The 27870-nt window shown below is 41.1% G+C and overlaps 1 protein-coding gene across 3 annotated transcripts in view; it reads right to left on the bottom strand.

Moving 5' to 3' along the window:
• Epsti1 (epithelial stromal interaction 1) overlaps positions 1–27870 on the bottom strand; it is a 98217-nt gene that overhangs the window by 46231 nt on the left and 24116 nt on the right. For all 3 annotated transcript variants that reach the window (XM_075949713.1, XM_075949715.1, XM_075949712.1), the window contains exons 4-6: positions 27098–27171; positions 26031–26114; positions 17978–18051 (exon numbers count right to left, since the gene is read on the bottom strand). In XM_075949713.1, the coding sequence (XP_075805828.1) occupies positions 17978–18051; positions 26031–26114; positions 27098–27171 (232 nt within the window). The remainder of the gene's footprint in view (positions 1–17977; positions 18052–26030; positions 26115–27097; positions 27172–27870) is intronic.

The following is a 27870-nucleotide window of genomic DNA, read 5'->3' as shown; positions in this document are numbered from 1 at the left end:
CAACTCAGTGAAAGACCCCTACTCCTTTATCTGTCAGAGCTCCTTCCTCATGTTGGTATGTCATCCCTACACTGATGATTTATCAATATACCCAATCATAAAATGTTCGTGCACACTTATGCCAACTTCTGTCTATGTAGACTCTTCCCCAAATTACCTGAGTTCAAATCCTATACTCGACTCTTTTGAATGTCCTCCCCCCCCAGTAATTCCCTATTCTCTATAGTATTTGTTTCACTTTGCTTTAACAATAAATACAATTTGTTCACCTACAGCTGAGTCTCTCGTGGTTAGAGAAGCACTATCTACTTTGGAAACAGTATTTTGTATGAGCCCATTTTCTATAACTGGGTATAAACAAAAGATCTTCATACTAACAAAATGGCACATCGGGACAGGATTAATACAGGGAAAAGATACAGGATGAGAGCATTGTAACAGTCACTCTAATACTTCATTTCCCTTGAAAATTAACACAGCAAAAGTAGCTTATCAGAGAAAATGCACAATCACTGGGTAGAGAAAGTTCTAGCAAATTCCATCATAGCTTTCTAGGACAATAGTTTTCCAAATGCCCATAGGATTATAAACCCGAGACTCATCAACTGAGAGTCTTAGAAACCCCTGGGCTCAGGTTAGACAGTCCAGCATGTCTGGGGTAGAATATAGAAACCTGTTTTATTATTATTATTTTATTGAGCTACACATTTTTCTCCACTCCACTCCCTTTCTTCCCTCTTCCCTTATATACTCTCCCGTGGCCCCCATGCTCCCAGTTTACTCAGGAGATCTTGTCTTTTTCACCTTCCTATATAGATCCATGTATGTCTCTCTTAGAGTCCCCTTTGTTGTATAGTTTCTCTGGGGTTGGGGCCTGTAAACTGCTTTTTTTTTTCTTTGCTTTATGTCAAAAGCCACTTAAGAGTTAATACATATTATATTTGTCTTTCTGCTGTTTTGTCTTGTTGACCATATCCTTTGCTTCCCAGCAGAAACCTGTTTCTTAAAAGCACCCACCATGATCTTAAGAGCTACCATAGTACTGCAGATGATATTTAATATACATAATTATCTTAGATCATAAGATTCTGACTTACAAATGAATCATGTTGTGAACACATTTGGGAATAAAACACTGATATATCTTAGAAACTGTCCGTGTAAGTGCTAACAGGACATCCTACCTCTACTTTACCACAGCATCACAAACCTTAACCGTACTATGAAGTTTGGGTGAGTGAGAATTGCTTTTCCATTCACACCGGCAATGTATACATCCTGAGTCTCCACTTGTATTTTGTACAAGCCCATTTTCTATAACTGGGCATAAATAAAAGATCTTCATGCATCTTCTGGCACTAACAAAGCTAGCATAGTAACAATTCGGGAGAAGCTGGGCTATAATAGACATATTAAGCCTTATTTACAAGATCACAAGAAAATGGTCTAGCAATGTTGTGAGAGATAAATTTTGCTAAATTAATCATGTATTTAAAATAATTATTTCTACTTATTTAACAGTTTCTTAATACTTTAATTGTTCATCAGAAAAGCAATCCATTAATATAATAAAAAGAATAGCAAATAGAAATAGAGAAGTTTAAGGAACAAAATAATGATGTCCTATGTAATTCTTTTCTATACATGAACTGTTCCATATGTATCTTTCGGGGCAACTTCCTATTAATGAATAAACATTTGCTTAGGAAGATACTCGGGTGGGGAGTGGTTTCCTTCAGGGGATGGTAATTAGGAGACAGCAGAAAGGCCAGCTCTTCTCAAGTGAGTTTCTCTATGCCTTGGCACAGAGGAGATGACATTTCCTTGTTCTCATGGAACTATGTGCAGCTGTGTCTGAGCTTTGGCCTGAGAACTGAGAGCAGATGGATGGGCCAGGCCTGGAGTGGGGTGTTTATGGCTACCCACATGATTCTGAGTACTCTTCCCTCCTGTTTGATGGTGGCACTCAAAGTAGGCTTGGAAGATGCTTGCTAAGCATGGAAGAGGCTCCATTTGCCCAAGTTTCCCGCTGCCAGAGGACAAGAGCTAACTGCAGAGTCACATACCAGCCCTCACCACTCTGCATGGAAAACACACTCTTCTTCATTATTGATTTAGGTTTCTTTCCACCATAGCTTTTGTTCCTCCCTAAACAGAGACGCTTTCCCCTAAGTGGAATACTGTGATATTCTATGTTATTCTTACTTTTTTCAAATAACATCATCCTTTCTATTTCATTCCATATTAATTCTTACATATCTAACTTACTCCTTTACCAGTTAAATACAGTCCTACCACATTCTTACTGATGAGTGTTTGTTACTCTCATGGTCATCTGTGTACACATGATACTGAACCAAGATATATACCTAGAAATTAATTACTTCCTAGTATGTGCTCACATAGATATGCATATTTAAGTCATGCTTAATGTTGACAATATGCTGTTAATAAATAAATACCACCCCTAAAACTATGTATATTGAAATTAGCAATTTGGAACCACAACCTCCCTCTACTGAGTATCTGTTACTATCTTGCATAATATTTTACTTATCTCGGGCACCTTCAAGTAACCTAGACTTACCCAGTGATAAAGTTGAGATTGTAAATTTTCCCCAAAGGCCCATATGTTAGAAGCGTTGTCCCTGGGGAGATATTATTGACAGGTAGTGGAACCTTTTAGAGGAGATGCCTAAAGGAAAGTCTTCAGGTCTTTGAGGACATGACCTTGAAGATGACTGTGAGACTCTGGTCTTTCCCCCTCTGTCCTTTGGTTCTGCCAGCAGATTGCTAGTTTGGTTCCACCATGTACTTCTATGAGGATGTGGTACATCACCTCAGGCCCAAAGCAACAGAAGCAATGGATTATGGATTATCGTCTCCAAAACTGTGAGTCCAAGGAATTTTTTCATACTTCTAATTTTACTATCTAAATTTTTTACTATGCTAATGAGAAAGTAATACCCCTATCATTTGTTACCATGCAATTTTTCAATCCTATAATTTTCTGGATAGCTGTTCCTCCTCCACTGAGCCTTCAAAAGCTTTCTACCATAAAAACAAAGATCTTCAACTGAAATCCATCAACTGTATAGCTGTAACCTCTCAGAAGATCTTCCTCAAGGGTAAGAGCACCTTCATCGTACATCCACACATACACATGAACATACACCACACCCATACCATATAGACCTAATTTTTAAAAGTTTTCCTCAAATATAAAATAATTGCTAGGCAGATACCAAATAAAAAATAAAATTTTCCTTACATGCTGCACATGTGAATGTTAATAAACTCACTGAACAAAAGTTGGGGCTTGCAGAATATTCATATAATCTTACAATATCTCAGTGAAGGTGCATGTCAGTTACACGTGTAAACAGCACCTTCCCGGTGCAGGCCACCTTAACTAAACAGCCAAAGGAACATCACAAGTGAAAAGGACATGAACATCATGCATCTTCTGATAGGATGTCCCAAGAATGTGTGGCATCACTTCTATAACACTGCTTATTAAAATGTGTGTCTTCAGTCTAATCACAAGACATGTCAGACTGGTCCAAATGGAAGACTGTTCAAATGAGGTCACATCATGAATAGGAGAAAACTAAGGAGTCATGATGACTAGATGTTTTATATGCTCTTAAACCAGGCCCAGAAATAGAAAAGGGACTTGGAGGGAAAAAAATAGCAAATTTTTAACAGTGTGTTTTACATATATACTACTGTACCAATGCTAATTGCCTGATGTTGATAATTATGCTACAGCTACATAAGCTATTAAAGTCTCTTAGATGAAGGTGTTAATGGCAATTATACTATCTTTATATCTTTTCTTTAAGGCGAAAATGATTTCAGAATTAAAGGGGAGAAGGTCTTTTTTAATGTGTTGTTTGAAACTTTCTTTGAAAGAATGTCTTCCCTGAACTTCTGAATTCACTACTGTCTTCATCAATGTTCTACTGGTGTGAAGAGACACCGTGACCACAGCAACTCTTATAAAAGAAAGCATTTAATTGGGGCTGGCTTACAGTTTCAGAAGTTCAGTCCATCATCATCATCATCATGTCAGGGGACACAGTGACATAGATGCACTGGAGTCATAACTGAGAGATACATTTTGATTCACAGTCAGAGAAAGTTGGGGACAAGAGACTGGACCTGGCATGGTCTTTTGAAAACTCAAAGTTGTTCCCCCACCCCCAAAAGTGAAATACTTCTTCCAATAAGGCCACACCTCCAAATATTTCCAATCTTATTCAAGAATTCTACTCCTTGTTGACTAAGCATTCAAATATATGACCCTATAGGAGCTATACTTCTTCAAAATACCACATTTCATCCCCAGGCCCCCATAGGCCTGTAGCCATATATTAATGCAAAAATATACTCATTCCAACTTCAAAAGTCCCCACAATCTACACAGTCTCAACACTAAAAGTCCAAGGTGCAAGTTCTGATGAAGGCAAGAAATCTCTTAACTGTTAAAACATGGTTTTGCTTTTTTTTTTTAAAGCAGATCACATACTTTCAACATACAAAGGCCCTAAATATAATTACCATTCCAAAAGGGAAGAAGAGGAACATAGTGAGGAAATACTGGGCCGAACCAAGAACAAAACCCAAGGGCAAAGCCCAAATTCTACATCTCTATGTCTCATGTCAAAACACTCTTCAGATCACCAACTCCTTTCAGCTTTGTTAACTACAACACATACTTCTCTCTCTTCGGCTGATTCCATACCCAGCCTGCAGCTCTCCCAAAACTCTGACATCTCCAACAATTTGGGGTTCTCAATCAATCCAGGCTTCCCCTCTACATCTTCATGCAGTGGCCGCTCTAGGCCTCAATTCAGAGATAACCCTGCCACGTGCCTGGCATCAGAGGCTTTCCTTAGCTGCAGAGAGAGATTTCACAGTCCACGTGACTGAAGCTGCCAAGTTCTGCTGCTTAATGGGGCTGGAACTTGGCCTCCTTTTCAATTACGTTTGCATCCACCTTCTGTTGTTGACGGCTTCCTTCACTGTTTAAGCTTTTCTTTAATTCCTTCTCAGAAGTTAGAAGTGCACCTGAATGGGGTCTTGCCCTGAGGTCACTACTCCCTTTATTCCACTTAGCGCCAGGTGTTTCTTTAAACTTTTTATCTCCTTGAGCCCTGGACTTAGCAACATTACACTTCCTGGTGCTCTTTTTCTTCTCAAACTATACATTTTACAATTTGCTTTGTCCAGCTTGCTCCTTTTCATTATAGATCCGTGTGAGAATGATTACTAATACTCATATGTCATGGTCAATCCTATGCTGTCTTGAAATCTCTGCCAATGCTGTTCATCTAAGACTCTTCAATTTAGCCCCAGGCAAATGTTTAGGACAATGGTAAAAAGGAGGTTACTCTTTGCCAACATATCACAAGAATGGTCTCTAGGCCACTTACTAATATTCTTCCTCTCTGAAACATCTTCAATGGGGCCATCATATCCTACATTGCTCTCAGCATTGTCTTCTAGGTTCCTACTAGTATAGTCCATTAAATTGGATGCTTAAAGCATCCAATTGTTTTCCTAATCCAAAGTACAAGTTCACATTCTGCTAGCAAGCAGCAGAGTCGAGCCTGTCATGGCAATACCCCACTTCTGGTACCAACTTCTGTCTTAGTCACTATTCTATGCTGTGAAGAGAAACCATGACAATTCTTATAAAAGAAAACATTTAACTGGAGGCTTGTTTACAATTTCAGATGTTTAGTCCATTACCATTGTTATAATAAAATACCTCATAAAAGCAATTTAAGTAGGGAAGGGTCTAGTTTAGCTCACTGTTTAAAGGTACAGTCCAGCAGGGTGTTAGGACCTTGACACAGATGGTAGCTAACACTGCATCCATTTCAGTAAACACAGAAGAAGGGATGGTGTTTTCTACTCTTCCTGAAGCAGTCAAGACTCCTAGCCCATGCAATGGTGCTGCCCATATCAATTAATCTAATCTAGATGATCCTTTACCAACATGCCAAAAGGATTATCTTTATTGAGTCTAGATTCTACCAAGTTGACAGAATTAGCCATCGTACTCCCTAAATGGAGCTATTTCCTTTCTCATGCACACATTTATCAGTCACTGAAAGTGGGCCAGGCATCCTCTTTGCTCCCCATGCTGCTGGTAGACCATTGCTTCTGCCTCACTATTTATAAAAACATCCACTTCTGCAAGACTTACAGCAGTAAGAATATATCATACTCTTTGCCAGTCAGCTTTCTTGTTAAACATTTCTCATTTGTAAAAAAACTCTGTCCTTCCTTCCTCAATGGTTAAGCTCAATGGTCAACTTAATGAGATCTAGAATCACCTAGGATATAGGCCATTAGGCATGCTTGAAAAATTATCTTGATTGGGTTACCTGAGGGGAAAGAACTGCTCATGGTACCATTTTCTAACCTGGGATGCTGAACTGTATAAAGAGGAGAAAGTGAGTTGAGCATAAGCATTCAGTGCCCTCTGCTCTTTGACTGTGGATGCAATGTGACCAACTACTAAGCTCCCATTGCTGTGATTCACCCACCATGCCAGACAACAGCATTGACTTTTAGCCAAAATAAGTCTGTTGTCTCTTAAGTACCTTTTATCAGGCTATTTTAGCACTGCAACAGAAAAAGTACCCTAGACGTTGTGTTATGTCAACTGCTGTCATCAACACAGATACCCTACTTTTCCTCTATGAAGGTCTTTATCCTGCTTTTCCCCTCTTTCCATCCATTATACTTATCTGAGCCATTCTCAGGCCCAGACTGAATTAGATCATATTCTGCCACACCCCACTTCCATGTCTCAACTTTCTCATCTCCAATAGTTCTTCTCCACTTTATGTCAACCACAGACTCCTAGAGTGTACCAGTCAGCTTTCTGCAGAGACAAAATACCCAAGAAAATTCATGCTAAGTAGAAAACATTTATGCTGGCTAATGTTTCAGAAGTTTCTATCCATGATCGCTGTGTCCCATCATAATCAGGACAGGCCATCTGATGGGAAGGGCATGGCAGGACAAACTTGCTTATCTAGTGGCCGTTGACAGTCATGAAGGAGAGAAAAGAAAGAACTCAAGATGAGATAGCCCACAAGGGTAACCCCCACTGGTCCATTCCCTTCACCTTAGGTCCTAGTTCATAAGTTTCTATCACCTCCTAATAGACTATCCTATGATGGCACCATCAGTTGGGTCTCAATTTTACAGTCCAACTACTTCAACAAAGCCCCAGATCTGAATATCACTGCAGTAAAAAAAAAAAAACCAAACCTTATCACGAGAGCTATGAGGGAACATTTCAGACTTAAACAACATAGTTTCACATGATAGACCTTAGTGCCACTGACAAATGTCCTCTCTTCAAACTACCAACAGCCAATCTCATTCTTGGATATAGTTTCTATCATGCCTTGATCTTCCTTCAAATATTGTCACTACAGTAAGTATTTATTCTCTTGGAGGTTTCTAAACCACTGTCGTTCCTCCCCCCAACTCTTTTCTGACCATCAGCTTCCACTTAGCTTCACTTTTTATACAGCTTTTACATCATAACCAATTTTTAAAAAAATAAATAATCTCACTGTTGGGAGCAGTGAGACCCCAGATCCTGAATTTCTTATAATCCCCTGATCTGAGTGCCTACAGCTGCTCTGAGCATGAGACCTTCAGGAGATCCTGATAGCAGGAGAGTGGTTTCTGGTGGGTTTGGCTGGGGCATGGCTATGTCTATATAATCTGCCCCTGAACACAATAAAGGGGGCATTCTTGTGGAATTCAAGGATGACCCGTGTCGCTGTGTCTCTGTCTGTGTCTGGTTGTGTATTTTAACCTCCTGCCCCTTGCCCGAAGCTTGGTAACTGGGTGCCAGTGCACAGAGCGCAGACACGGGGGCGCGGTGCGTGGCATTTGGAGGTCTCCACCGAGGTGGCGACACCTCACAATTGCTTTGAACGTATTTCTTCCTCTCTTTCCTTCCATCTTGTTGTCTGAAAAAGATCACCAGCCCCAGACCAAGTCCACCACAGTCTGGGACTGTACCAGAGGGCATGAGGCAAACCTGGGGAAAGGAACATGCCAGGTATTTGGGGTTAGAAGTAGGAAGGAGAAGCGAATAGCAAAGTAAACCAACCTCACAAGTGCATCGGTATTAGTGTGCATCTATACGCCTCTCTCCTGGGGAACTTTGCTGTATCTTCACACAAACGTAGACAATTTAGGAGCTCTCCCTCGATCCCTCAACCTCCTCCTGTTACAGCATTTCATTGTTCTCTTTCTCAAATTACTCGAGTTGGGCGTCTTTACTGCCATCTCTCTTCAGTCTTACATCTACTCTGACCAAGCTCCGTTCCCACTCTCATCCAAATCTTGAATTCCCGTCAGGATCACAAGCGATTTCCTCACAGTCATAGACACTGGCCTCCTCTCCCTCAGCAGTTCAGCAGCAATGGAGAACTGACAGACCCCTCCTCTCTCAGAACCGTCTCTCCCCCTTGATTCCCATGTCCCCACACTCCAGACGCAGCTCTCAGACATTCTTCTATGTCCACCTGAACCCTAAATGCACTTAGCTCCTGTATTGTTGGCCCTGGGATTCTACTCAAATCCAGTTTATCAAAGAGATTTTATGCATTTCATGATGATCCCTGAGCTGTGAATTTTCCTTCTTGGTCACTGGTGTTGTAGGACCTGACATCCCCTCTCAGCAGCAATGGACAACGGACAGTTTTCTCCTTTTGGAAATGTGTCTCTCCTGATTTCCACGATCATACCACTCTTCTTCTCAGATATTCTTTCACACAAATCTAAACTCTAAATGATAGAACTCCGCTATCCTTGGTCCTTGATCCTCTCTCAGATCTACAATCTTTCTTAAGTGATTTTTTATTCATTTCCATGACTTACAGTAGCATAGCAATTTCTAACAATAAATACCCTACGTATTTGCTCACACATGTGCCCTCAGTTTAAATGCCATCTTCTTAGTGAGTCAGGACTTCCCTATCACACTTGGATTTACCCCTCTGGGTCCCACTTCTCCTGGCCATTGCACGTCTCTCTAACATGTGCTCCTTTAAGGAATGACCTCCGCCTGTGTATGGCTTTGGCAGCATAATCTGAATTTCCACGTTTGGTCATGGAATCACATTCACTTGTTCATACAACATACACAGACCCTAGTACAGTGCTGAACACACACTAACATACTAGATACTCCTCAATCAATGAAAGTGCGCTTTTTAATGGTAGGGACTATCAATACATTGATAGTTTTCATTGAAGTTACGAAATTTGTATTTGTGTTTCTCTGAATATTTCCCACTTAATTGCTTATTCAAATACTTTGTCATTTTTTTCCTAGAGTTTGCTTTTTCATATTGTAGAAGAATTCCTTGTGAATTAGGTCTTTATTCCACTATATCTTAGGCAACATATTCACTTGGACCACAATTTATACACAGTTTTGTTCACTACGCCTTCTTCTATTATAAAGTTAAAAGTGTTGTGCTCTTAAGTCTTTTTTTTTCCCCACTGCTCCTGGGATTTCTATAATGTTCATAATGAAATAAACCCGAATATTATAAAATATCATTACATTCTAACTGTGTTGGTTCAATACAATTTGTCAAATCATCCTGCCGTTTGATTCTGATTTTAAGAATCAGATATCCATAGATAGCTTAAGTTTTAATTACTGAGTTCTCATAAGACTGTGGATCTCCTTGTAGGTTTTCTGTAGCATTTAATGGATCGATTTATCTATTGATTACAATACTACTAACATTTGGTGATACCCATCAGAGTTTTAAAATTCTTATTAATTTATCACAAACTAATTTCAGCTTTTATTTCTAGTTTTCTACACAGGTCATTTTAAAGGATATTTTAAGATCTTCTTAGTGGCTCACATCCAAATTCCCAACACTCAAGATGGAATAGGAGTCCCAGACCAGCATAGGCTACATAGCAAGACTTTGTCTCAAAACCAGGATAAGAGAGGTACTTAAATTCTTGTGACTTTAAAATCTCTGGCTGTAAATTTTTTAGTTTTACTACATTTTTCAAGAGTTGATGTTATCCAGGTTTTGGAGAGACATTTGGAATATACTGACAGTCTCTGAGGTTTTGGTCATGGTCAGTGCTATAGAAGGGAACACAGCATTCACAAGGAATGTTTTTTTCATATTCTGAGTACAGTACTCCATCACAGAGCCTACAAAGCCATATGGAGTAATTATTATTCAATGCTTTTATTCCTTGTCTCACTTTTTTGACTCATATGATTGATTCATTTCTATGGAGAATTAGCTAAATAAAAGAAAAATTCAGCAAATCCATACTGTATATTAGAGACTATAACAGTGTTTTGTCTAATTTTTGTGTCCTACATACATTTCAAATCTGTGTTACTGAAGATTTAAGTTTCATTTTCTTTGGGATTATGTATTTTATCTTCATAAAATATTGAACACTTTTCACCTAGAATTCAATTTGTCTCATATTAATATTGCTACATCTGCTCTCTTTTGCTGGCATTTAGGGATATATTTTCCATGCTTTTGATTTTTAACTCTTTTATAGATGTTACTCACAATACTATAGAGTTAGATATTTATTTTTATGCTACCCAAGAGGATTTTTTAAAATAAATAAACTTGATTTATGCACCTTTACAAGCATTAGCCTGTTCAATTTAATATTTTACTTTCCTATATTTTATTATAAAAATTCAACGTTTTTGCTTTTTGTTATAGTGATCAAATTATCATTTGTCACATTTTCTCATTTTTATATACATATCCTGCTGGCATAAGTAAACACGCACACATCAGTTTTTCTGTTGGCATGAGGCACTCTTCTGCTGAGCCTCTGTCTCTTCTAGTGCATCAATCCTCCACGCTCTTACTTTTATCCTGCTCTTGATTAGGGAAAGAATGGAGGAAGGGGAAAGGAAATGGGGAAAGGAGACAAAAGGAGACCAGTTCCATGTTTGAACCATAAATCTTGTTTTCTTTGACATTTTTCTGCCATCTCAGTCTTCCTTCTTCTTGGTTTCATTATTTATTTGTCTAGAGTTCCTTTTCTGGTGTGTGTGTGTGTGTGTGTGTGTGTGAGAGAGAGAGAGAGAGAGAGAGAGAGAGAGAGAGAGAGAGAGAGAGAGAGAGAGAGAGAGAGATTCTCCCGAAAGGCTTTTCACACAGAAGTGAAAACGTTGGCTTTGCAGAGAACTTGTCTCCAGGATGGACGAACCTTCCCTGAGGTGTGGCATGTTCACCAGGGGCACATTTGGGCCCCCGGGCTGCCTTTGTGAATCTCCTGGATTTAAAAAGCAATTTTCATGGTTTACCACTTGGACAAGGGCTGAGCTCAGCCGCTTTCTGTCTTCCTTCCTCCTGGCTGCACTTGCTTTCTCAGCCCAGGGCGCATTGCCCTGAGCACTGTGTTGGTTTCTCCAGGGGACTGTCTTCATCAGTCCTCCTATGAGTAGCAGCTATCAGCACTCATTCTTTGGTGTAAGTGAGGAAATTGAGAACCAAAGATGTTCTAAAACATTCTCAGGCTGGAGGAAAGAAGTTAGTATTTGAACTAAGGGAGTCAAGGCCCAAATATTCTTCTCTCCCAGGAGGGAACACTAATAGTGGGCTCCAGAGGTGATATAATTAAGTTAGACTGTTCTACAATAAGACACTGATCAAAAATTATCTTTTTTTCAGTTACAGAGAAAAATGGAAATGAACTTAGTGCTAATGTCTAGGCTTTAGTGTTCTCCTACAGAAAGTAAACAATTCCATGGAATATTAACATCAGAAGAGGTTGTTGTACGACCATGATATAAAGTGTAATATAACTCTGCAACATGTCTGTCATAGGGTTTCTATTGCTGCGAGGAGACACCTTGGCCATGGCAACTCTTATAAAGGAAAACATTTCATTGGGGCCGGCTTAACCGTTTAGAGGTTTAGTCTATTGTCAGTGTGGTGGGAAACATGGCTGCACACAAGCAGACACGGTGCTGGAGAGGAGCTGGGAGTTCTACATCTGGATCCGCAGGAAGCAGGAATCTCACTGGGCCCACCCCTAGTGACACCCTTCCTCCAGCAAGGCCACACCTACTGCAACAAGGCCACACCTCCTAATAGTGTCAATCCCTGTGAGCCTATGGGAACCATTTTCTTTCAAACCACCACAATGTCTGAATATCAAGAAGCGTAAACACCTTCTGCAAACTGTAACAATGACCAAACACCTCAACATTCTGGTTCTAAGGAGTGGTTACGGCTGCTTTATTAGTGACCGTGTGGACTGGCTCTGGTCCTCCCCATGACTGAATCTTAAAGTGCTAAGACAATCACATAACAACCCCAGATTCCTAATAACATAAAACTCAGGGCAAAGCCCTGCTTCCTCGGCCTGTTCACCTCACATCGGCCCAAATCCAGTAAGTTCTTTCTGATATTTAACTAAGGTACCTCCTGGTACCCCAAAGTCCAACTATAGAGACTGGAATTTATTTTAAGGCAACAGGAACAGGAAATCAAATCTTTTGGATTGGCACATAACATGACCCAAACTAAGCTTTTTAAAAACTACATTGGGGGACCGTAAAATGGCTCAGTGGATAAGGGTGCCAGGTCTTATCACCTGAGCTCAATCCCTGGGACACAAACAGTAGAGAGAACCAACTCTCTATCTGGCTTCTATACATGCACGCTCCTGCACAATACGCAAAAACACAATAATAAATGTAATTTACAAATTAAAAAAAAAACTAAATGTGACAGAATTTGAGAAAAACAAGAGAAGCAATGGTTGGTACAGATGTTGCCGGAGTCGCTAGGGTCACCAGGGAACACAGACGAAACAGGCATGTGGTAAGTACCAACACGAGAAAATGGTCATGGGAACCAAAGGAAGTGGGTAACAGTTGCTCTGCTAGGTACAGGGGAGAGATCTGACATGTCCCTCCCCCAACAGCACGATGTAACACCCCTCAGTAAGGACTGCCCTCAGACTGGAGTTTCCATAAGCTGTTCCCTGTCATTCCGAACCAAACAGACACAGGGATTTTTATATCTCTACGTTCGCTTCATTAGCATAAGCTAGGAAGTTATGAGCAGGTTGACTTTCCAGTCACCTCACCTAAACTATAAAACTCAAGGCTGGATTGAAGCGGACCACATGGACAAGGGAGCGCTGTAGCCCTTAAGTGTCTTTCAGAAGTTCCCAGGAAGGGCATTAGAAGTTTTGCGAGCAAGATTAGAAGGCAAACGCGGGGCCAAAGTGTGCGTATTCAGCAGACCTGTCTGGATTCTCAGCGCGAGAAAACTAAAACAGCTGCAATGTGCCTCCGAGGAACTTAGCACACATAACTATTCAAGTGGAAGTAAAAGAGAAACATGGCTCCGGTAGTGGAAATAAGGAAAAGTTCTTAATATTACAGTCCTGGGGCAAAGCGGAGGGGGGGGGGGGCGTGGGGGCTTGGGGGGGCACGTGGAGGGGCGTGGGGGCGTGGGTGGGAAGCGTGGGAGTCTAGGAGTAAGGTCCTTCTGGGGACTTGGTTCTGAAAGGTTTCCCAACCAAAGTTTTAAGAATTGAGATCAATGGGCTAGCAAGATGGCTCAGTGGCTAATGGTGCTTTGCCTCGCAAACTTGATAACCTGAGCTGATTCTAGGATTCCAGGGCAGAAGGAGAAAGCTTATATCTGAAAGATGTTCTCTGAGCTCCCCATGTATACCGTACATGTGCGTGCACACACACACACACACACACACACACACACACGCCATATACACTAGTAAATTAATAAACTTTAAATAATTGAACCTCTTGCTCCTGTAAGCACGCTGGAGATTGTACCTTGAGAGAAGAGAGCACCTCAGATAGATTGAGGTGTTCATCCCCTCTAACCTGAAATCACCTACGAATTAACCAGGGATGGACCTAAGGAGTCAGGGGTGTTGCTCGTAGTTGATGACCGGAGAAAACACTAGACTTGTCTTTCCCAGCCTTTCTTTTGCCCGCTCTAGACCAAATTCAGAACTTAGTAGCAAGAGCCACTCTGCCCTCCCCAACAGTCTCATCTCAAGTGCCCATGATGTCACCTCCCACAAGTGACCCTGATAGTCCTGACCCTTGCAGGGCCCTGAGCCCTCAAGTTATCTATTTTCAAAAGTCTCCCACATTTGGGAACCTAAATTTGGCTGAATTAATTACTGTCTCTGCACCTTTGGAAAATTTCAGCTACCCAAGGCTCTATCTGTAAGGGAGTGGGAGGAATCTCTAGTAATTTTTTTTTTTTTTGGAATTTTTCGAGACAGCATTTCTCCGTAGTTTTTGGTTCCTGTCCTGGAACTAGCTCTTGTAGACCAGGCTGGCCTCGAACTCACAGAGATCCGCTTGCCTCTGCCTCCCGAGTGCTGGGATTAAAGGCGTGCGCCACCACCGCCCGGCTTCTAGTAAATATTTAAAGACTCTGTGTCTACCACAAAGCCTGGCTTTTCATCTCTCAACTACATAGCAGTTGCTACTACAAAAGAGCAGGGTATTTCATGCTTCTTAGATGTCGTAAACACATCACCTCCTACAGTAAATAATCGCTGGAGATGAACTACAATTTCAAACCTTTAAAGCATAGCCAGCTCATATGCTCCCAGAAAACTCTTTAGAGAATTCTCTTTTTCCTAAAACCAGGATGCAAATTGCCCGACCCTAGCCTACCCTTACTGTCATTGTTCAGTAGGCTAAAAACCCAGCTAGGTGTGGTGGCGCACACCTTTAATCTCAGCATTCACGGAGGCAGGGGCAGGTGGTTCTTGGTGAGTTCAAGGCCAGCATGATCTATACTGCAAGCTCCAGGACAGCTGGGGCTACTTAGTAAGACCCTGTCTCCAAAAACAAACGACAAAAACCAAAAAGACCATACCTAAATCCATACCAAAATTTATCAAAAAACCCCATAGAATTAAAAAAAATAAAAATTCGCAATTATAAAAGTGAGAACACTCCTAGGATAAATTATCACTAAAATTACAACATGCTGGAGTCAGTGGGTTATTAGACTAAGAAAAGGAGGACACAAGGTCAGGGAGTGGGTAGCAAGAATGGAGGAGTTGGATTTGGAATGAATAGGATCAAAATACATTATGTGAAATTCTCAAAAAATGATTAATTTTTTTTAAAAAAAAGAAAGGAAACCTGAAAAATTCAAATACTGACATTTATTTTACTCCATGTTCTAAATAACAACAGCCCTTCTTTGGTGTTAAAAATGAGAGTCATTTGCTGTCATTTCAGAGCTGGGCGTTCTTCTAGACTATCAGCTAATAGGAAAGCACACACACACACACACACACACACACACACACACACACACCAAAAAAATCACATTTGAATTTTTGTAAGCGGAAAACAGAGACTAAAATATATAGTGAAAATTATGTCAAGGTTAAAGGCTTATCTCTACCCTCTGCTTTTAGGTCGGAGAATCCCAGAACTAGTTCTGAGTTCTGAAATGAGAGTATGTCCCCAGCCAGAGTGGCAAACGTCATGTGCCATTAATTGGGTCTGCTCTCAGCCGACAATTGCCATAGTCACAGCCGTTCGGTTTTTAAGGAAAAGACAGTGCTCCAGAAGCGCATTGTGGAGGTCTTTTCATAAAAACCATCCCGTGTGCTCCATCTGCGTGTGCAATCTGCTTGTGTATTTTCAGCCAGCTTGCATGGGCAGATTAATGCGTACAATTAGAAAGCAACCTCACAGGCATTCGATAAACTGCCTTCATTATTATACTCAGGAGAGTGCCTTTGGTTGTCAATAAAAGCCTAGTTTTCTGCCTGTTAGCTAAATAACTGACAACACTAAAAATAATCAGAAGCAAATGAACAGAGTCAGGAGCAAGGTGTGAAGAAGGAACATACGAAGCTGCTCCTGGGGGGACGTAGGGCGCCCATCGGCAGCGGCCTCTCCTTCATTCCCACTGCCGCTGGATTTACAGTCCGCTCAAGTCCGCGGCGGCCCTTCCCAACAGCAAAACCCCACTGCTGTTTGCACCACCCTTCAGCTTGCTGAAACTGGCAAGGTATCGACTCAGTTTTGGAGGAACTGTTTATTGGGTTTCTATTTTGCGGTCCTTCGCCTGACAGCTTCAAGAGAATCTCAATCGGGAGTAGGAGGCAGAGGGTCCGGGTTGAGGTTTGGTTAAACCTTAGCGCTGTTAGGATTCTGACAACTTTGCTAGATATTTTCCCCCACTATAATATGGTTCTAGGAAAAGGCAATAAAGACTATTCTGTAGAAGAACCACCTTTTTCTAAGAAGTTCTCGTATTTCTAGCTATATAATGGTCATTTGTTTCTTCAGCTATTTGGTCTCCTTAATTTCAAAAGTAATTCAAAACACAATGTTCTTAAAAGAAAAGAAAAACTTACGTATCTATACTTCTTGTGTTCCTCACTAGGCTTTAACAATCAATTTGAGATACTTTTTTTTCTTTTTTGCCAGCCTCCCTTTTTCTAACCAGGACTTTGATGATAAGCAGGAGAAAGAGCGGGAGTGAAATGAGCATGGAATTGAATTCGACTCCGCTGATCCTCTGCGCAGTGGCTGGGAGCAAGGCCTCCTTTTCTTCTTTACATTAAAGGGTGACTGATCTTCAGCATTTAGTAAAACACAAACCCAAGGCGCTGGGGAACTCTGAAAAGACGGGAGGCTGGGTAGAACAGCCTCCAACCTTTGAAAACTCCAAGAATTTCTCCTCCTTCTTGCCCCGTCTCAAACTCAACTTCCCAGCCCCAACCTTAACTTGGTAAGAAGCAGCACGCAGGGCTCGGAGTTCCGTTTCTGTTCTTGCCCGGGATTCTGACCATGGCTCTGCTTGCTCTGCTCAAGAGAGAGGCAGGCTGAGGAGCCCAGTGATCTGAGAACACTAGGGAATGCTAGACTTAGGAAGCACACTCTAAAATGCCACACGGGTGAGCAGTTCAACATCTGAGAGAGCCCTGGGTCTGTGAATGAGGGACAAGGGAAGACGAAGAGAACAGCAAGCGCTCGGGGAAAGCTCTGTATGATGGGGCCAGTCTAGTTTCTAGTTCTGGTGGGAGCAGACATCTACCTTACTGACTCTACCAAATGAATCTGTGTAATTTCATCTAAAGAGGATTCCCGTAAGAAATTCCACCCCAACCCCCAGAATATCCAGGCACTTTTAAGCCATTTAGAAATTTTCTTTAGTCCTTATAATTGGCCCATTAGATAGGTATGATCACCCTTATTCTGAAGATGAAGATCAAACCAACAAAATACTCAAGTTCCAAAAGGTTTAGTATTTGAGCAAATATTATTATTCAGGAATCATACTAGAAAAAACTACTTTGGTTTATAACCATCGATTTGGAGTATCAAAATAATTAATAAAAATATATCAATTATTGACTAGAAAAAACATAATAGAGTAGGGCATAGTGGCACATGCCTTTAATCCCAGCACTTGGGAGGCAGAGGCAGGTAAATCTCTGTGAGTCTGAGGCCAGCTTGATTTTCAGAGTGAGATCCAGAACAGCCAGGGTTACACAGAGAAACCCTGTCTCAAAAAAAAAAAAAAAAGTAAAACATCCCTCAGCCCATGAGATAATATGACTTAGTTTAGATCCTGATTGGATATTTTACCCCAAACCCTACCCTCCTTGCACAATTCCCTGGAGATCAGCATAAGCAGAATTAGCCTGGAATCTAACTTATTTACAGTGACAAATTCCTCAAATTGAGTCAGAATATTGCTCACCATCAGACTGCTACAGAATGCTTTGATGAGATTCCCAGAGATGGTAGAACTCAGCTACATGATTAATACAGTGCCCACAATCCAACCCTCCACATCTAACAAGTCACCATTCCCCAGAGCCCGGACTCTGAACAAGAAACCTATAAAGAAATGGAGCTCTGAGAGCGTACACTTACTGCTGATGGTGCTCTCGCCATGTGTCTCTTCTGAGGTTTTCCTGAAGTTGCCTTTTCTCCTCTAGTTTATTACTCTGAAATTAAAAATATCAAAAAACGATCTGTTGTGGCAGATTTAAAAGGAATCGTGCTATTTAAGTTATCTCAAACCCCAAATCCTTGGATTGCAGTGGCCCCAGAGAGTCCAACATAGTCTCCCCTCTCATAACCCACAAGCACTACAGGGGAGGCTTATGGTGATTCCCACCAAAGCTCCCCTCTCCCAACCTTCCTAGCTAAATTGCAGAATCAAAGTTTCACATTTTTATCTCAGCTCAGATGATAGCAGCATCCATTTTTAAAAGAAGTGAGTTTGCGAAATATTCTGATAGAAACAACAAATTCCATACCAAACATGTTAAGTTAAAAATAATAATACACAATTAAATAGTTTATACAAAGTGTGTGTGCATGCATGTGTGTGTGGCTCACTCTACCAAAAAGATTTGTGTGTGTGTGTGTGTGTCGCTCTTTCCACAAAAAGATTTTCAATAACCCAACCCAACTCCCTTCTGATTTAGACACTTCAAGCTGTTGAGAAATTGAGTAGCATGTGTCTGGAGAAAGCCATGCGCTTCAGTAGAAAGGGTTATTTTTTTAATTACTTGTCTAGGGCGCTTCATAGGACTTCATGTTGATACTACTGTCACCATGGCTCTGGCACATTTAAACCTGATTTAAATAACCCAAACCACTTGCTTTTTGCTCACTGTGACATGACTGTCATTTTTTTTTAACATGCCTAAGAAAAATAGAAAGCATTCTTAGACAAAAATAAAATTTAAGAAAGGGTGGAAGCAAGTTCTACAACACAGGGGAAAAGAAGTTTTCAGCGAGTCTGAAGGAGAGCCAGAAAGCTGCTGGTTTAAAAGAAAGAAATCGGATTTGCCCAAAGGAACAGTCAGGAGGGAGAATACTAGGAACTAGAATACTAGTATTTTAAACTCTGAGTCGGATCTGGCTCTGTCACTCAAAGATCAGGAGCTATTCATAGTCATTTCATAATTGTCTTTATGCACATTGATCTTTCCCACTTTGACAGGCAAAAGAGATGTTTTCCATGTTTACAAAAAATGAACCAAAACCTAGAATCCAGGAATCAGTTATGCATCAGCAATTCGACTGTTAATGAAATGGAATTTTAGGAAGGAAATGAAAGGAGAATTTAGTCCCAAGTAAGCATCAGGTCTAGATAAAGTCCTGACTAGTGAGCCCAAACACGCTCAACTGTGATGATCTCACATCCCTGGGGTGGAGGCACCAAAATGGTGGAAGAATGCAAGCAAGCACAGTGTAAACAAAACATATTGATTAAACCAAGGTCAGGAATCTCCTTAGAGAGCAGAGAGAAAGTCACGCGTAGCATCTAGAAACAAAAGCGGGCTTCCTTCTTGGAGGTCACTCATAATACAGAAACTGCATTTACCCGGTGAAGGTCTGTTAATCCCTTGGCAAAACCTAATTATTTTGTAAAATGGCGGGATGTTTGAGGATTTGAATACAATGTCTACCAATGTAGGAAAAGATTTTTGATATCAGTCCAAATGTTTAGATTTAGTCAGATCACCCAAAAGTATTTGCACAAAGACAAACGCAGAAGAACACTCAGCCACGACACTTCCACTGGCTAAGGGACCTGGATAATATCATTGAATCATATGTATGCAACAAACATTATCCAATTATATGAATATATTATATGAATTATACAATTATATGAATATTATGATATTTATTTATGATATAATATATGATATTTATATATGATATAATATTATGATATAATATTATATTTATTATATGAACAGAGAAATGCCTGTCCTGGAAAAGATATAGCCAAGAGAGAAATGAAATTTGTAGGCTTAAAAACAGCCCAGAAATGATAGATTTCACCCTGGTCCTCTTTCTTCAGCCGTTTCGACTCTGCCTTTTTTTTTTTTTAGGTGATTCACACCCTAGATAAAGTCCTGACTAGTGAGCCCAAACACGCACAACTGTGATGATCTCGCCACATCCCTGGGGCGGAGGCACCAAAATGGTGGAAGATTGCAAGCCAGCAGATTGTAAACAGGACACATTGATTAAACCAAGGTCAGGACTCTCCTTAGAGAGCAGAGAGAAAGTCACACACAGCATCTAGAAACAAAAGCGGGCTTCCTTCATGGAGGTTACTCATACTGTAACTGCATTTCCCCAGTTGTCCTTCTGTTCCCAGCTCACTTGCACTCCTTGGTCTTTACTTTCCAGAAGGCAGGGTGCAGACTTGTAATCCTCCTGCCTCTGCTTCCAAGTGATCACTGGCATCAGCTCTTCTGAGGGGAAGTACTTTGGCTTTTCAGAAGTGCGTGAGAGCTAGAGGCTGTGTCCCTGGCTATTTATGAGGGATGTTTCTAAATCCATAAACCATATAGCTCTGATCTGCAGTTACTCAAACCTTTCTGTTTAACAGGGAGATGCTGGATAATCTAGAATACATCCACAGGAAAACACTGTGTGTTTTCCTTTGTGTCTGGTTTCCTGTTGCCCTAATTGACTTCAAACTTTCCGGTCCTCCTCGCTTTATTTACATCCCAAGCACTGGGATTCTATGCAGGCACCACCATGCCCTCTTTAGGAGAAATTGTTAAAGTATTCAAATTTTTAAAAACTACTTTAAGGAACAAAGTAGTCAGAAAGCTTCCCTAACATGTAATTCCATACCACTGTTTCCTAGATATCTTGTTCGCTGGCCTATAAGGACCTACTTCATGTGTGTATGCTCAGTCCAAATGAAAAAGTGCTATACGAATTTACAGTTTTGTAACTTGAATAGTTGGCCATAATGCTCTCCCTTTTTTCATATTAGAAAAGAAAATACCTTTGAAAGTCTCTTGAAGCTTGGACAAAAAGTGACCATTTTTCTCCCGGATCATTTTGTAGTCTAACGAATTCAGTTGCAAGGGAGACTTCAGCATTCTAGGTCTTATATCATTAACACACACAACATTTTTAATGGTTAATAAGTTAAGAATTGAAGTCTCTAATATATATATTGAGAGCATCATCGTTGTCATGGCTACATCTATACCAGACAAGTACTAGAGACAGAAGCCAAGCTTGGCTCACAAAGAAACAAGTAAAGAAAGGATCCAGAGGACTCATTTCCCTGGTCTGATGGGCACAGCATCAATGCTTTTGAAAGCGAAAACTCTATCTTGTTCAAGTAATTATTAAAAGCAGTCCATGGACTCACATTTCAAATCAAAGACTAAAGAGAAGGATTTCAGGAAACTGTCCATGACGCTTGGGGTGGAGCGGTTGAAAGTAACTGAGAGGAGAACAATGGGATTTTGTTAAGATGAGAAAATTAAGTAAAAGTCTATCCTGAGCATAGAAACAAAACGACAAAATAGAAAAGAAAGAGAGAGGCTTAACCAATGAAAAAACGAGGTCCCCAAAGGGATTAGAGAGAGAAGGAGAGTGCAGAGGGAAGATTCCGCATAGCCTCAAGAAGAGACACTTTCTTATTCCTCTTAAGATGGTTTGGAGACAGGAGTAATAAGAACTGGGCATCGTAATGCAAGCCTATAGTCGAGCAACCAAGAGACTGAGGCAGCAAAATCAACAGTTCAAAGACAGTTTGGGCTATGTAGTAAAACTGTCTAAACAAAACAAAATAAGAAAGGAGAGTGAAGGAAAAAGAAGAGGAGGAAGAGGAAGGAGAGAAAGAGAGGGGGAGGGAGGGAAGAAAGGAGAGAGGCAGGGAGGGAGGGAAGGAGGGAGGGAGGGAGGGAGGGAGGGAGGGAGGGAGGGAGGGAGGGAGGGAGGGAGAGAGGAAAAAGCAGAAAAACAACAAAAAGTAAAGTAATAGAAAAACATAGACACAGCCTGATGTCCCTTAGTTCTATGAAATAGTAGAGGGACAGCCTACTTTGAAATTGAAAAAAAAAAAAGAAAGTGATCAAAGATCTTGGTGATTAGGGCCTAGCATACAAAGAAAAACTACTGGATATTGGTCAATGTTAACATTTTAGCTGAACTAGAAGCCTGGAAATGAGACAAGGGCAAGAATGCCAAGTGTGTTTTCTCTCCAGCAGTTTCACTGTTGTGGGCTTACCAGATGTGAATCATTGGCCCCATCAATCATCTGGTGATAAATAACAGTAAGCCTTTCCTTCCGCGCTTGCAAGAAAGTGACAGACTAAAATCAAATGAGATGAAAGACTATTAGAGCATTTCTATAAACTTATAATTAGGGTAGGGCGCCTTCACGAAAGGCTGAGAGCGAGGGGTGGGGATGGGGGCACATGCCTTTAATCCTAGCACTTGGAAGGCAGAGGCAGCGAGGTCTATAGAGTGAATTCCAGGTCAGTAAGGGCAGCACAGTGAAACAAAAATAAATAGATAGATAGATAGATAGATAGATAGATAGATAGATAGATAGATAGATAGATAAATAAATAAATATAAAAGAGCAAAGAGCTAGTCATTGTGCTGAAGACTTTGTGCATTTACCCTTTGTTTCTCCTATTCTTATTATTGTACCCATTTTATAATGAAGGCAAATGGATCCCAGGGAAGCTAACAGCCTACACCCTTAATGGCTATCTTCCAGGGATGCCATTCTCGCTTCAACATTATGGGATTCATTAATGAAAACATTTCAATATCCAAAGACATAACACCTGTACCAATGCCAGCCCAAAGAAGTGCAGAGTGTAAGAATTGTATTTCTCAGAAACCTGCTGTGGCTTGAAAGTTTACGGAATTTGAAATATTTCCCAGTTAATATCAATGTTGATTTTTGTCCTTAAAGCCATTAGTCCTTGCTGCTATTTGCCTTATGGAACTAGGAAGCAACAAGTATGATGCCCTAAAAATAAGCACATTGAATGCATTTACATCTAATCTGCATAATTTATATTCCACTGCTTTGTTCCTACAGCATTGAGCTGCATTCAAATTAACTATGGTTCTTGGGGTCTCTGCAAAAGCACAATGACTTCACTTGCTACAAGTGACTTTGTAGCCCCAGCTTGAGGATCAAGGAAAGGTTTTAGATGCTGCTTGAATCTCTAGCTGTTTTTAATACTTTCCTAAGTTATGATGATACAGGGAGATGGGAATAACTAGATGGAAGGATCTGGAAAAGATATAGCATTGTAAACTATTTCAAACATAAATAGATAGCAGAGTAAGATGAATTCAAGGGGTATGGAAGGTCTTTGACACGAAGGTGGAAGGTTTGCATTTTTCACTTTTGTGAATATCATGGAAGTATGGAAAAATCAAATGAGCATTTCATAAATATGATTATGTACAGGGTGTGATAGATGCTTATTCTCAGAACATTCAATTTAGCTGGAAAGATTATTGTGGTGCCCTATGAAAACCTATTACTGTAGTATGTAGATATGAAGTTGTCATTCGAAGGCTGATAAATGGAAAGCTTGGTCTCCACGGCAAGCAGTGGTCATTGTTGGGGCTCTGAAGAAGTGACTGGCCCGTGAGAACTTCAATCCATTGATGTACTAACAAGTTACAATAAGAAAGACACCTTGCAGGTATCTTAAGGACTGGCCAGCCTCCTGGTGGTGGTAGCTTCTTGTCTTTGCTTTGGCTCAGACTTCTTGGGCAGTAGCTGCGTGCCGGGGGCGGGGGCGAGCAGGGGAGGCAGAGTTGTGTAGACTGGTGTCCGTGCAGGCATTTGCTGTGCATTTTAAAGACTAAGTGCTCCATAAGCATAGTCATTATTATTCCTTCCAGCCATTATCACACTGGCAATGTGGAATATGTCACTTCTAGATAGCTAATATCCACTCTTCTGTCTGACACGAGCTACTAAACAGGCAGAAATAGCCGTGAACAGCCACAGATTCATATTCAACAGAAATATTTCACCATGTTCAACTGGTGACAGCGAATCAGTCAGATAAATCGAGGCCCATTTAGATCAACATTCCACAGATTTCCATGTTCATGGGAATCAACTCAGGGAATGCCGCAGGAAGCAGCTTGCAGTAGGTCCAAGGTAAGCTCAATAGTGGGCACATGAGCAAAGCCCAAGTAATGCCAGTTCTCACTCCCCTTTCCATGAAAACGGTTAGGAAGCTGGTCCCTCTAATCACTTTCAAATTGATATCATAATTATCAATTTAGAAAGGTTAATGTAACGGATATGTCAGTGTCTAAAGACCACCATGGCTCTACGGTAGTGGCATGACTCGGAAAGCAGAATCAGTGCTTCCACCCAGTGTTAGAGAACAGTTTCACCCACACATGAAGAGCGTGTGCTATTGAGCCGTGAAAAATGAACTGTAAGCAGCCCACAAGCCAGCCGACTATGAGGACTCAATGGCACCAGACATGAGTTAGACGAGAGCCCGCAACAACAACAACAACAACAAAATCTTCAGGTTCCATGAGCTTTTAATCCAGTTTCTGGTGTGTTTGTCTTGATCCCACTTGAACATGCGGGCAGACTGTGTGAGACATGTTCCACCCACTACAATCACAGACCAAAGCGCCAGCTCTTCAAGTTGGGGAGAGGAAGAGAAAGTGATGAAGCGCAGAGGTGTGGTAGAGACAGAAGTACAGGCGAAAGAGGAGGAGAAAAGGCGGCTTCCGTCCAGCTCTTTGTGTAATGGATAGCCACCTGGTAATGGACCAGTGGATCAAAATTTGGAAATAAACTAACTGCGCTTTGTGCGCACGCCCATCATTTTATTACAGTTTTATGTGCAAGTCCTGGCTCGCTGCCGCCTGCATCTCTATGGCAACAAGTTGCTCTTGGACTTCACAGAGGTGGTACTTGTAGAATCATTTCACAGGAAGACTTTTGAGAAAGTTGGGAGCCTACCCAAGGTCAGAAAACAATGCTACTTTCCACAGATGACTAGATTGTTCCCAGGCAAGAAGAGAATTCCTACAGGAAGGAGGAAACCTGTACTCCTGACCAGTGTTCCATAAACCATTTGCTTTTGGCTTCCTTAACTCTAACTGCTTTTAAAAGAATCCATTATAGCTAGGTGTGATGGTGCATGCCTTTAATTATAGCACTCAAGAGGCAAAGGTAGGTCATTTCTATGCGTTTGAGGGTAGGAAGGGCAACATAGTGAGACTTTGTCTCAAAATGAATAAACAAACAAATAAAAAAGTCTAATTGCTTAAAATGAGGTTTAAATTTTAAATGGTATTTAATCTTTAAAAGAACACAGGAGGGGAGAGAAAAGAGGGGAGAAAAAGAAAATTGAAAGGGAGAAAGAGAGAGATGATGAAAGGAAGGGAGGGAGGGGAAGGGAGGAAGAGAGAAAAACAAGCAAGCTACAGTTGTGTTTCTAAGACACATCTGCAACAGATGTCACGCAGGCTTCTCAGAACCAGGAATCAGCTTTCTGCTCCCCAACACTAAGCCTCACCTCTTTTCAGACCTTTGTGGAAGAGGAGGTGCTTATACCATCTCTATTGTTTCTTGTTCTCTAACAAACAAGCCATTGTAACAGCTTTCTCCCAACCTCAGGATGCTACATCAAAACTAAAAGCATGGCTGTCAGGTTGAGAGAGCCCAACATCACTGATCCTAAGAGACCAGCGGATGCTCTTCCTCTCAGGGTAAGAGGGCTGCATTCACCCTCACCGTGCTCACCCTGGAAACTCTACCTTTGGAGAGAAATATAGCAGTGGGCCACTGACTCTCTCTCTCTCTCTCTCTCTCTCTCTCTCTCTCTCTCTCTCTCTCTCTCTCTCTCTCACTTGTTGCTTTGCCGTCAAGAGGTAAGACAGATGGTGGGTGTGGTGACTCAGAAACCCAGCCCTGAGGCCACCATGTTGGGATGTGAAACCCAGTGATTCTAATCAGAGCTGTGGGTTGCTGGGCACCTTCCCTTTCCTCTCTCTGTCATTTCTTCATTTGCGCAATTGGGTAATAGCCACGTTCTCAGATCACAGGGAGGGCTAAATGAGTACTGCCTGCCCAGTGTCTAGAAGAGAGCCTGACCTCAGCAAACGTCAGCTAACCACGCCCCCGCCTGCTTACCTTCTCCCTCTGGATTGCCTTCATTTGTCGGAGCTCAGCTTCCTCAGCTTCCTTCCTAAGTCGAATAGATTCATCTCTCTTTAGCTAAATTGTATTGAGATGACAGAGAAAAAAAAAACAGTTACCATTTTTCAGTCTGAACTCTGGAACACAAAATTATGATGAAAGGCAAATTACAGTATTGTTTGTGTTATACCTCACCATGATTATAGGCTGTTACTTTAAGCCACTCAGAGACTGGCCAGGCCGCATCCTGCCTGAGAATCTCAGTGTTTCTTCATGAGGCTGTCTGTCTGTCTATCTATATCTCGAGTACATTCTCTCTCTCTCTCTCTCTCGCTCTCTTGCTCTGTCTTGCTCTCATTTTCATTCTGTGTGTGTGTATGTGTGTGTATATGTGTGTGTGCGTGTGTGTGTGTTTGTGTGTGTGTATGTGTGTGTGTGTGCGTATGTGTATGTGTGTGTATGTGTGCGTATGTGTGTGTATGTGTGTGAGTGTGTGTGTGTTTGTGTGTGTGTGTATGTATATGTGTATGTATGTGTGTATGTGTGTGTATGTGTGTGTATGTGTGTATGTGTGTATGTGTGTGTATGTGTGTGTATGTGTGTGTCTGTGTGTATGTGTGTGTGTGTGTGTGTGTCTGTACCCATCCATGCACACGGGAGGAGAAAGCTGATAGTTTCCTAATTTTCTGAATTATAAAAATCATAATATTTATTGTAAAAAAATCACTGGCTGTCTTAAATCATTTTTTGTACTGCTTGGAATAAACAAAACCATATTCTGGGCATGAAAACAGTACTCTTAAACTATAATTAATACATAGCTAATTCAAAGGACTACCTTAAAGCAAAGGTCATGCTTAGCATGTGTGACTTGGGTAAGAATTCTAGCTACTTTCCTTTTTATTTCTCTCTTTCCGGCACTTTTTTTTTATTTGGAGAATTATATCTTGCAATTGATTTGAAGGTTTTATATCTTGGGTCCCCGTGTTATTTCATGGTTATGTGGAAATGTTGGTACTGAAATTTGTTGCTGAATTAAACTAGAAGGAATGGATTCTGACCTTTTGCTGGTATTTAGATCGCATCTGTTGGAGCTGTTGTTTCTGCCTGACTTCAGACTCAGTCTGGCTTCCACCTAATGAAAATAAATAATAAATACATAAGCCATGGAGGTAACACAGGAGCATTGAGCTGAAATGCCAGCTGCCGAGTGCTAATTAATGTGTGGGAGTCTAACAGCTTCATACCCCTGGACATGAGAACACAGCCAAAGGTCTCTGAGCTGTGGTCCCTTGAAAGATAACAGATGGGTGGAAAGATGAGGCCTTCTTCTTTAAAGGATGATAATGCTAGGGTTTTCAATCAGTAAATGTTAAAGGTTTTGCCTAGATTGAAACCATATCTGAAGGGCCGCACTAGACATTAAGCAATACGCTTGTACTGAGAATTCCGGAACATTCCTCCTGCTTCAGTATGACCATTCCTTACCTCAGTAAAGACAATGACCAATAATGTGTCATTTCTTTTCTCCTCCTTCCTCTACTGCCCTGTGTTCAAGGAAACCTCTGAAATCCTCAGGATTCTCAACACTGCAGACATATGGACTCTCTCTAAATCACGTTTTTCTCAGTATTTTTGTTAGTTCTTGGAGCGTTTCATACGGTCTGTTTGAGTCATATTCATCCCCCCCCCTTCCCCAACTCTTCACAGATACACCCATCTTCTCTACCCACTCAACATTGCATCCTACTTAATTTTTAAATTCTTCAAGACCAATTTGGGCTGCCCGTATATTCTTGGGTGCGTGGTCTCTCACTAGAGAGCAGTCAACATA

Source organism: Microtus pennsylvanicus, chromosome 15 (genome assembly GCF_037038515.1).
Source record: "Microtus pennsylvanicus isolate mMicPen1 chromosome 15, mMicPen1.hap1, whole genome shotgun sequence".
Classification (NCBI taxonomy): Eukaryota; Metazoa; Chordata; class Mammalia; order Rodentia; family Cricetidae; genus Microtus; species Microtus pennsylvanicus.
This window is presented reverse-complemented; position numbering and strand designations above follow the sequence as displayed.